The following is a 12,289-nucleotide window of genomic DNA, read 5'->3' as shown; positions in this document are numbered from 1 at the left end:
TGGTTCCTTAAATCGCTCTGGTTTTTATCGTGGGAACCTTGGCATTCTTTTCACATTTCCAAGCACATTTTTGACTGATCTTGCCATGACTAGTGTAACCTGTTCATGATTTTTGCAGTTATGCCTGTAGTTTTCCCCAAGTTTTTTGTGTGCATTGAAGGTTCTTACAGAAACATCTGATTTTGTGTTTGTAAAATTTCTTTTACTTCAGTTTTATGTCCTTAATGTTGGAATTGTACTTGTCTTGGTGCTTCTTTTTGTTCTTATATAATTTAGTCTTTAAAATATTGATAAAATAATACCATGCATACCTTTACTTGTTTGATGAGACATTGCTCTTTGCACACTACAAAATTCATCACAAGGAACAGGTTCATTTGTGCTATAAACAGTTTGATCAAACTGCCTACCTTTGTTCTCGAGGTAATTCATTTTGTCTGCAAGATGTATTTTACTGCAACCAAGTTTACTGAGATGGTCTTTAAAACTTTTTGTTCTAACATTCAGCTGCATTAGGGTGTCTATCTTGGCATTCGGTAACCACCGGTGGCCCGTTAATTGTCTTGTTATTCTTCCTAGCACTCATGCCAACTGCCATTTTAATGCAAAAAAGGGGTAAGGCATGCAGACATGGACACAAGAGAAGTGGACAACATGAACGCCTTTATTGCATTATGAATCCTCACCAACTAGCTCAGCTTTTTGTCATTCTAAAAATGCCATTTTAACAAGCCTTCTTCGATTTTATGACCAAGATTTATTGGCGACCAACCACTGGCAACCAAGAAGAGTCACAGCACTGCTATGAACACATTGTCACTACTGTTACACTTGCCATTGTGTATCCCCACCTGTATCAAGAAGGAGATATGAATCTTGAGCGACACACTCAAAATTGCAACGCTCTGTCCAATGACAAAGTGCATTGTGATGTCAGTTTGAAAGTTTCTTGCTGCCAGTGATGTTGCAAGTGCTGGAGTGTTTCTACTTTGGGAGAGGGGAAGAGGGTGGCCACAGGCTTTCTGTATAGACCAGTAGCTGGTCTTCCACGCAAGTCATGACTTCTCTTTTGTCTCTCCCTTAAAACATATGCTTGAGGTGCCATCTGCATTCAAGAAACAAACACTGAAGTGACGGTCATTGTGGACAGTATGGTGGCTGACTGAAAGTATTCCAACCAAGGCCTCTAGCAGGAATATAAAAGGATTTGTAAGCAGTGTGCTTGATCGCTGTGTCACCATCATGTGATCAGAGCACAGAATTGTTCAATTTATTTATGTGTTAAATTGTGGCCAAGTTTCTAGCAAAAGTGCTTTGATATTGTACAATGGTCAGCTTGTACTGGGGCATTGTTGTTACAGTCTGGCCTTTCTTTTTCAAGCGTAAAAAAGTTGAGTACTGCTTCAACAAATTCAACAAGCTGTGCACCATTCTTGAGGAGAGCCAGAGGACCCCATATGGACAGCGTACACCATTGGAAATTCTTGATGACATGTGAGCTTGCATTTATGAGAAGCATTCTCATTTCTTCTACTTTTTGTATTTCCTTGTTCAGGAAAGAAAAATTGTTTTTTTTTTCTTTCACCAGAATGGCTCGAATGTTGCAACTTTACGAGAAAGGCAAACAGAAAAGAGGTATGTTGTATAAATCACTTCTTATGTATGAATAGAAAAAAAAAAGGAATGCACACATTACTTTTCGAAAAGAAAGGTGGTTAACCGAGGGGCCCGATTTTTATTAATCATATCATGAGAAGCCAACAAACAAAGACACCAAGGACAACACAGGGGAAAATACTTGTACTTAATAACTGAAATAAATGATAAATTAATGGAAATGAAAGTGGATGAAAAAACAACTTGCTTCAGGTGAGGAACGATCCCACGTCTTCGCATTATGAGCGTAATGTGAAGACGTGGGATCGTTTCCCACCTGAGGCAAGTTGTTTTTTCATCCACTTTCATTTTCATTAATTTATCATTTCTTTAATTAGTAAGTACAAGTAATTTCCCCTGTGTTGTCCTTGGTGTCTGTTTGTTGGCGTGTAATGCCAAGACGTGGGATCGTTCCCCACAGGCGGCAAGTTGTGCTTTCATCCACTTTCATTTCCATTAATTTATCATTTCTTTAATTCAGTTAGTAAGTACAAGTAATTTTCCCTGTATTGTCCTTGGTGTCTTTGTTTGTTGGCTTCACATTACTTTTCATGGCTTAGTTTTAATGCTAGATTTAGTTTTTTTTTTTTTTCTGAGCTTTACGAAGAAGAAAACAAGGGCAATTGCTTTTTTGCTTTTTAAGATGTTGCACTTTGTTAGCACAAAGTTGAACTTGTGTAATTATCTCTCCACCTCCCCTTCCCTCTTGTTCCTTTTTTTTTTCTTGGTGTTTTTTTTTTTTTTTTTTTTTTGAGTATGTGCAGTCATTATGTCTAGAAAAAAAGAAGTCTTGATTTGAAAAATTGCTTTCATAGACCTGCGTAGTGACAGCAGCCCTGCATAAATGTTTCTAGTGTATAATTCAACATACAACACAATTTTTAAAACCTATACATACTCGTTATATCAAGTAAAGGAACAAATGTACATTTTTTGTCCCTTCTTGAGGAGGAACTGTTGACTTTGAATCTCTGTTGGAGGTTGCTTTCTTCTTATCTTGCCTATTTCCTCATGCCCTTGGTAAAGTTCTGTTTAGATGGCTTGTATTCTTTTTTGCTTCATTTCATTATTGCTTGAAAGTGTGGTGGCTTGGTGTACTTTAACAGTGAATGTTTTATGGGTGAGCTTCAGTTGGTTGTTGGCATACATCCTGTCAGTTTGTCTTGTCCTCGTCTTGTGCCACTCTTTATCATTTAGAATATGAACAACCAGCTAGCTCAAACTGAAATATTTTGCACGCCGAAGAAATCCAGTATTGATATAAATAGAAGTCTGCTTTTTTTTTTTCTTCTTTTTTTTTCCCATGCTCATGCTCTTAAGTTCTAGGTCTTACCAAATTTAGCTTATCACATGTGCTGTGCTATGCCATTTCTGCTCAATGGTTGTCTGAAAATGCTAGGTTAAGTAGTTCAGTACTATTAGACTTATAATGAAGTTTTCATATTTATACAATCCTGAATTACATATATAGAAAGCTCTTGTTCATTATAAGTTGCTCCTTCGTATCAGTTTATTCAAAGTTTTGTTGTGGTCCTGCCTCAAGTGAACAAGGTTTAGACCTAATTACCCTTAAGGGCAGTGATGGCACATTCAACCTAACATCTAGAGAGAATATAGCTGAAAGGGAGGAGCTGCTACTTTTGACTTCCATACCTGTGCTTGTACATGTATCGAATAATAAATGCAATAACAGCAAGCAAGAAAAAGCAGAAACTGTGCAGTTTTGTTGGAACTTGTGCTGAGTGCATTTTGTGCATGATCATAGAGTTGCTCAGGAATGTGTTTCATAGACAGGCATGAGCTCCTGATAGCTCATACCTGTATGATAAGATGTCGATTTTGATGCAGTGGAATGATGGTGGTACTATTTCGTTGTTGCACTAAGAGCATTATTTTTTTTAAGTGGTTTCACCGTAAACAACATGCACATTGACTTTATTGTAAATGAAACAGAGCAAGTAATGCTGGCAAATGTGCTACCGTTGAGCCAGCAATTCAAACCATCATGTATAACTAGCACTCCTATTTATGCAACACTAGTGCTACACACGGGGAATAATGCACTGGAACAGGCTTGGGAAATGCTCTGAAGGATTTTTGTGATGTTAAAGGGCCCAATGGAAATTCCACCATGCCCCATGGGAAATTTTCATTCTACACTTGAAGTTGTAAAGCACCATGCAGGGGGTGCTGCAAGAATTCTTTTTGAAGGTTTAGTGATCGCAGACAGAAGCCAATGAAATGTTACTAGGTGGTGAGCTGCTCTTCCTGCAGCAGAGAGATGCTCTCTCCCATTGCTCGATGTGCTGCTCAAGGAATAGGAGCAAGCCTTTCTCTGCTGTGGAAAGAGCAGCTCTTACCAGCAATGACAGGTCAGACAAATAACCGTTTGTGAATTAAAGTTCATCTCTCTCTCTCTCTCTCTCTCTCTCTCTCTCTCTCTCTCTCTCTCTCTCTCTCATTACCTTGACTAGCGTCCATAAATGACAATTTTCCCTTTCCTTATATCGGAGACAAAAGCCCACATCATATTTGCATCACCAGTCACACTAGCCCGTCCCCCCTTTCATTATTGTAATGTCAATTATATGGACACTCCAGCTGCACTCGGTTTGCATCAGTGTTGTGTCCCGTGTGTGTGTGTGTGTGTGTGTGTGTGTGTGTGTGTTTGTGTGTGCGTGCATGTGCGTGCACCCACATGTACACACAATCCACTGACCCTACCACTTGCAGCCTACTGGCAAAAGAATAAGAGTGATATATTGCACCTTGCAGTGATAGCGATCACACCTTATCTACAATGTAACAGTTAAGCATGACTCCTTACTTTATTAATCATGTTGCCACTTGAAAGCTTACGTTACCACATTTTAAGAGCAGCCACTGAGTTGCATGGCAAGTACATACAGGCTGATCATGTTTAAGTTTTATGAAATTTTTAAAAATAGCCTTTTGCAGATAACATAATTCTAGTCCTTGAGCTGGATTATTCAGAAAGGCAGACATTACTGGCATTAGAAATCAAAACACATGATAGCCTGTATACAACTAATTAACAAAAATACAGTAATTATATTTTGAATTAATTACTTTATGACACATATGACAATTTACTAATTGTAGCCAGTGAGTTTGCAAGGCGTACTTGGAATGAATTTCCGGAGTGACGCCAGTTTGGAGATATGCGGCGTCAAACTTGCCGTAAAAATGCACTGTTGTTCCACTTACTTTTTTAACAAAATGCTATTTTATGCATTGAAGCACAAACATAACTGCAATATCCACGTATTTAATTCCACACTTTGGGAAATAAGATCTCAAAACTAGTGTCATCCTGGAAATTCATTTCAAGTGGATACATCTTGCAAGCTCACAAGCTGCAATTCGTAAATTGCATTATGTGCCATAAAGTAAATAAATAAGAAGGTCATTAGGAAATTTTCGTTACTTAGTTTAATATGTGTTTCAATTTCTCGTGCTAGTAATGTCTCTCTCTTCGAATAATCCAGCTCAAGGACAAGAATTATGCTATCTGCCACAGGCAAATTTTAAAAATTCCATAAAAGTTAAAGATGATCACCCTGTATAATGGTTGCACATGCATCATGATGTCATGGTCTACATGCTTCCATCTGACCATGTTTGCATTAGTTACCACCACAGCAATTTTATGTTGATAAAATTATGCTGACAGGAGCCATTACATAGCAAAACTTGCCCCTCCGAGCTCCTCTAGAAAAAGGTCAACAATTCATTGTTATTCACGCAGTATAGTTCCCAGTAATGCAGATTTTTGGGCTAGTTGGTTCATTACATCAATTGAAGTCAGAGCTAGAGTGACACGGAGAGGAAAGACAACAGGGCGTGTGCTATGTCCACATCCTGTTTTCGTGGCGTCCTGTCGTCGTGGCGCACATGCTGTCGTCATTCCTGTCTGTGTCATTCCAGCGCTATGACTTCAATTGATAGTTTCCAAGAAATATTCCTGAAACTGTGTCTGCTTAAAACCAAGAAAAAAAGAGAAGACAAGTAAGATTTTGTAAAAAAAAAATGAAAACACTGAACCTTGTATAATAATTGTGCTAAGCTAAATGCTTAAACTTACTGTTGTGCAAGTGAAGCATGTAACAATATTTTTGTAAATGTGGTTTTTAAAAGTGTTTAACGAATATATGTTAATTAAAGTTGTTCAAGGTTTCTTCTAAAATGCTTTTTTTTTTGTTGTTGCTTATTTTGTCGCTACTGGAAGGGTTAAAATGAAATTGGCATCTTTAACATTACCATTGTCAAAAAGGCATGCATGTGTGTGTATGAACGTGTTAATGCAGTTTTTGATCTCAATTATGATGGAAGACCTTGTTTGTGCTTATCGCAAATTACACTTCTTTTCTGCCTTCAGTAATGGTTGCTTGTAAAGCTTGTGCAGTTGCTGAATTATGAAGTTCATCTGTGACATCAAGCAAACCGTGCAACACAAGCTAGTGCTCATATGACCTTTACTGTCATTGCAGATTATGACAGTGTGTCCAACACCTGCACGAATATGTGCGAAACTATTCGGGAACTTGACCAAGAACAGGAGCGTGTACTGAAGCATGTCAGCCCTTATATGAGGTTTGTCACTTGAGAACACAGTAACCTTCCCTTCCTTTTCCATTGTTTTAAAGGGACAGTAAATGTAAATATCAAGCCATGCTAAAGTTAATAGTGCCTCCAAGGTGTCGAAGGCATTACTTTTACCAAGAAATGAACTCCCATAAATATAAAACAGGATTGGCACCACCACTGTGAAAAATGTCAGGGACCAGCTTCATTGACTTGACATGGTAAATTATAGTCAACCAGTAATAATACAAAATTATGCTTTTTCTTTAAACATAAAAAAGAAAAAGCACATTGGCCAGTTTCATTGGAATTTTCTATAGAAGAATTTACTGATAACACCTCTTCATACCACTCTGCTTGTAATACTTGTAAAAATGTGGTGTCAAGTCAGCATAGGCATCTGACTCAAATGCAGGCAGCAGCACCCAGCAGATTAACCTCTGGAATTACTGGTGCCCCATTAAGAAACTCTATTCGTACATATGTCTCGAGCAGTTTGAATTGCAGCACGAGGTCATGGGTTCCATTTCCGGCCACGGTGGCCGCATTTTAATGGAGGTTGAAATGCATAAAACCCTCATGTACCATGCATTGAGTACACGAGATTCCAGGTGATCAAAAGTAATGTCGAGTCTCGCTACAGCGCACCTCTTAGTCATATGCTGGTTTTGTCACGTAAAATCGCAGAATTTATTTTATTTTTTAGAATGAATGGCGAAGGAAATGTGCAGCCCTTTCAGTCACTATTTCCTTGGCAAGCAAATCATCTCTTGGCATAAAAAAGCAAACACTACGAGTTTTCAAGGAGGGTAGTCTAACAGTAGAGATTGATTTAACATTTGCCTTCAATGTCTCATTAAAGGTCCCTCTAAAATTGTGTTACATAAAGGAAGGTACAATGTTTAAAAAGGATAAAAGGTACACTAGGGATAGTTCAGTGAAGATCCTGAGAAGATAGACAGGCAGGTTATGAAAGTTACTTTGTTGGAAAGGCCGTTACATTCTGAAGCTGCATGGAGAAGCAGGGACTTGGTGATGTGTGTGAGCACCTAGTGCAGCAACTTGTGGAGTATGCCTACAGCCTGATTCAATCAGATATATTGTTACAGAACAATTTCATTGACCAAGAGCAGACCTATCGTGATTGAAAAAAACGAGGAGGATGACATTATAACCTTGCAGAGTCTGTTCGTTCTAGGCAGTGCTTCATGCTTCATCATCATCATCAGCTTATATTTAAGTCCACTGCAGGACGAAGGCTTCTCCCTGCAATCTCCAATTACCCCTGTCCTGCGCTAGCTGATTCCTAATTGCACCTGCAAATTTGCTAATTTCTTCACCCCACCTAGTTTTTCTGCTGTCCTCAACTGTACTTCCCTTCCCTTGGTACCCATTCTTTAACACTAATGCTCCACTGGTTATCCACCCTATGCCATTACATGGCCTGCCCGGTTCCATTTTTTCCTTTTAATGTCAACTAGAATATTGGCTGTCCCCATTTGCTATCTGATCCACACCACTCTCTTCCTGTCTCTTACCGTTACCCCTAAAATTTTTCGTTCCAGTGCTCTTTACGCGGTCCTCAACTTGTTCTCGAGACATGTTTTTTGCCGCAAGTTAGAACACACACAAAAGGAAGACACATAGAATACAGCATGGGAGGCTATGCAGCTTCTATGTGTCTTCCTTTTGTGTGTGTTTTTACTTGCGGCAAAAAACATATCTTTTAGCAAGCACCAACTAGGCCAACGAGCAGTTCTGTTGTTCTCGAGCTTCTTTGTTAAGCTCCAAGTTCCTGCTCCCTATTTTAGCACTGGTAGAGTGCAATGATTGTACAGTTTTCATTTTAACGACAGTGGTAAGCTCCCAGTCAGGATTCGGTAATGCCTGTCGTATGCGCTCCAACCCATTTTTATTCTCATTCTTTTGTAAACTTCCTTCTCATCGATCAGGGTCTCCTCAGAGTAATTGACCTAGATAAAGATACTCCTTTACAGTCTCTAGAAGCTGACTAGCGATCCTGAATGCTTGTTCCTTGCCAGGCTATTGAACATTATTGAACATTGTGTATATTAATCTTCAACCCCACTCTTACACTTTCTCGGCTGAGGTCCTTAATCATTTGTTGTAATTCGTCCCCACTGTTGCTGAACTGGACAATGTCATCTGAAAACCGAAGGTTGCCGAGATATTCGCCGTAGATACTCACTCCTTAGCCTTCCCAGTCTAATAGCTTGAATACTTCTTCTAAGCATGCAGTGAATAGCATTGGAAAGATTGCATCTCCTTGCCTCACCCCTTTATTGATAGGTAACTTTCTACTTTCCTGGTGGAGAACCAAGGTAGCTGTGGAATCTTTGCAGATATTTGCCAAAATATTCATATATTCCTCCTGTACTCCTTGATTGTGCAATGCTTCTATGACTGCTGGTATCTCTACTGAATCAAATGCCTTTTCATAATCTATAAAAGCCATATAGAGAGGTTGATCATACTCCACAGATTTCTCAATTACCTGATTGATTGCATGGATGTGATCTAATGTAGAATATCCCTTCCTGAAGCCAGCTTTTTCTCTGGTTGATTGAAGTCAAATGTTGCCCTGATTCTATTGGAAATTATCTTGATGAATATTTTATACAATACTGAAAGCAAGCTACTGGGCCATAATTCTTCAATTGTTTAACGTCTCCCTTCTTATGGATTACTATAATGTTGACATTCTTCCAGCTCTCTGGTTCACTTGAACTAGTGAGGCATTGCATATAAAGGGCCACAACCGTTTCAAGCATGATATCTTGAGTGCATAAATGCATATGCTACATGCTTATGTGCTTGAAAATATACTCGTATATAGCCATTCTCGTGTCTCTTTCTGCATAAAATATTTGATGGAGGTTTGCGGTCCCTGTCCTTGTGACAGAGCTCCACAACCAACGCTCCTTTGAGGTTTTCGCCATGTCCTCGGGTGGATCAACCTTGACCACACCAGCCGCCCTGCTTACCACAACTTTCGTCACACTTTGCACCCCCAAAGATCCTGGCATCTTTTCAGACCTTGATGCTACACACGTCGATGACTGGTTGAACCTCTACAAACGCACCAGCACCAACAACAGGCGGGACCCTACTATCATGCTTGCGAACATTATCTTTTAGCTTAGCGGAATGCCTCGAGTATGGTTTCCAACCTATAAACACGAACTCACAAGCTGGGACAGCTTCAAACAGAAGATCCAAGACTTATTTTGGAATCCCTTTGGTTGGCAGCACGCTGCCAAGAAGAAATTATCCACTCGCATGTAGATGTTAACAAAGCCATATGTTATTTATGTACAAGACGTCGTACAAGCCAACGAAAGCATGGCTGAGGCGGACAAAGTTGCACACATCCTTAACGGTATTGCCAACGATGGCTTCAGTTTTCTGTTGTTTACCGACATTTCAACTGTTGATGCTGTCATTAAAGAAAGCCGCCACTTGGTGATGTGCAGAGCTAACGCATCGCACATCAGTTCCAGCGCCTGCCAAATACCACACCGACATCATCATATAATGATCTTTTTCACCCAGCCAGCACCTGCGACAATGTTGGGCATATTGTCTGGCGTGAACTTGAAGTAGCCGCTCTAAAAACCCTGGAACCTAAGTCCTTCAGCCTACCTTCAGTTCCGATACCCCTTGTCCAAGCCGTCATCCGACAGGAGATCACTAACTTGGGTATCTTCTCTGTTTTCTCAGCTCCTTGCTCTGATGTCCAGCCACATTTTGCGACTTCACCTTGACCCACAACCGTCCGCAGGTGAACTCCCTATGACAAGCCTATATGTTTTTTGTGTCACCGTGTCAGTCACATCTCTCACCACTGCTGAAGTTACTGGAGTTTACATCACAGACAACTTTTCCCAGTTAGTTTGATGGCATCTGGCTGCTATAGTTTGTATGTGCCCAGCCTGACTACATTCCCCTTCAAGAACATGTGGCTGAGCCCTGCTACTCCCGCTTGCCTTCAACCCAATGCTGCCAGTCTTGCTCCCCCCAGCCCCACCAACCATCCTCCCCAACCTTTCTACAACTCTCCCAGACTGCAAACTAACCAATTCAGCTCCTAGAGGTGGCGCCGCATTGCTTCAACCGGCCGAGAATCCTTTATTGATGATCCTTACCAAATGGAACCTCTTGAATTGTACAGATCGACGGTGTACAAGTCACTGCACTTGTGGACACTGGGGTGCACCTTTCCATCATGAGTGCTTATTTTCGCCGCAAGATCAAGAAAATTTTGACACCTGCAATGACTCGGGTTGTCCGTGTCACCAATGGCAGAACAGCTACTGTCGTAATGTTCACCGCTCATGTTTGCATCACCAATTCTGTCCGGCAGAATTGGTGATACCCCTATTTGTTCTATTCACCTTGACCGATTCCCGCATGACGTGATCCTAGGCCTCAACTTCCTCGCCGCGCACTCTGCTTTTATTGACCATTTGGCCAGTACTCTCTGTCTTGATTTCCCCTTCTGGACCCTGCTGACCTACCTCTGAGTTACCTCTGTTTTGCCGAGTATGCTCGCTTGCCATCGCAGGCATCAACTTGTGTCGATTTCATCGATTTCACATTGTCGCCGTCAGGAACTGGAGGCAGCTATGTTTTTTACGCCCATTGCTGACATCTTCCTCACTTACGGTATCACAGTACCCCATACCATTCTGTCTATAGTGGTGAACTGCACCTGCCTTCTTGTTGTTAATTTGAGCTTGTGGGGACCCCTTTTGGACCCCTGTCTCCTGGTCACGCGCGAATCGGGCCATTCGCCTGCGCGATTGCTGGGGACACGCAGTTCCAAGCCTTATTTTGGATAGCGTACATTCCCCGCGGCCGGTGGCGCCGGCGCGACGCGGAGCCTGCTGCTTGCGCGCGCGGCTCACGTTACGCCGTGCGCCGCGCGTAAGAACAGTGCCTGAGGAGTGGGCCCCTCTCGCCCTCTCTTCAGCTTCTCTCTCCTTCAGGATCGGAGGTGCGCGGGCGCTTTCGCCCAGACAGATTGACTTTCGGTGCTCTTGGCTGTCTGACGTGCGGACCCACTTGGTCCTGCGCCCCTCTGAGCAAGGCGGCCCCCTTCTTGTGTGGCGAACCTGCTCAGGAGAGCCAGTGTGGCGGAGCAGACTTCCTGGGAGCTTTCAACCATAGTCTGCGACTGCCACCCCAGTGCCGTATTCCTGTATTGTACACACATTTTGTACATAACAGAGAATAAACCCCCATTCGTTGGTGCCACGGCTGGAGTCGTCTCTACGCCTTGCCGGTGGGTCAGCGAACCCGCCGCGGCGCCCCTTTGCGTGCGCTGCGGAGTGGGGACGAGCTACGTGTCTCCTTAGACCTTAGCTAGCCGGGTCCGGGCACGTTAGCCCAAAGCCCCACAAGCTTGACACCGCAAGTGCTGCCACGAGGCGTCTCAGTAGCCCTGCTTTGCACCTTCAATGAACATGAAGTGTAAGCTTTCATGGTGGCCACTTCCCCCTGTTCATCGGCTCATAAGCAGTTCATCAGCTTGCCCTGGAAGCGCTATTAAGTCGATGATCACATCTGACTTAACACCTCAGCAGACTGAAGATGCCCACCACATTCTGCTTTCCTAACTCAACATTTTCTATATCAGCAGCCATCTCTAGGGCCAAGCTACTGGGGCGAGATCGCACAAGCATCTCGCCTTCCGAACGTTCGCTTGGGCTCTCGTGATTCGCCAACGTCAATTGAGCACTGCCTACTCAGTGACGTAGGAGGCAAAGCGAATGTTCAGAAAGTGAGATGCTTGCACAATCGCACCCCTCGTGTGACTCATCTCATAAATACTGGCGATGCACTTCCTATTCATCAGCGCCAATATCGGGTGTCAGCCAGCACACACTGTGCTGGCTGTCCTCTCTCAAAAATCCTTTCAAACAGCTTGGTCACTGGGCCCTATGCCTACAAGAATTTTCATATTTGGTCGTCTACAAATCTGGTCACCTGCACCAAGGTGCAGATT

General features: G+C 42.2%; 1 protein-coding gene across 4 annotated transcripts in view; it reads left to right on the top strand.

Annotated features, from left to right (window-relative positions):
• LOC126547003 (inhibitor of nuclear factor kappa-B kinase subunit alpha-like) overlaps window positions 1–12,289 on the top strand; it is a 115,104-nt gene that overhangs the window by 65,678 nt on the left and 37,137 nt on the right. For all 4 annotated transcript variants that reach the window (XM_055062953.2, XM_055062951.2, XM_055062952.2 and 1 more), the window contains exons 14-16: window positions 1,382–1,494; window positions 1,589–1,635; window positions 6,168–6,270. In XM_055062953.2, the coding sequence (XP_054918928.1) occupies window positions 1,382–1,494; window positions 1,589–1,635; window positions 6,168–6,270 (263 nt within the window). The remainder of the gene's footprint in view (window positions 1–1,381; window positions 1,495–1,588; window positions 1,636–6,167; window positions 6,271–12,289) is intronic.

This window comes from Dermacentor andersoni, chromosome 1 (genome assembly GCF_023375885.2).
Source record: "Dermacentor andersoni chromosome 1, qqDerAnde1_hic_scaffold, whole genome shotgun sequence".
Lineage (NCBI taxonomy): Eukaryota > Metazoa > Arthropoda > Arachnida > Ixodida > Ixodidae > Dermacentor > Dermacentor andersoni.
This window is presented reverse-complemented; position numbering and strand designations above follow the sequence as displayed.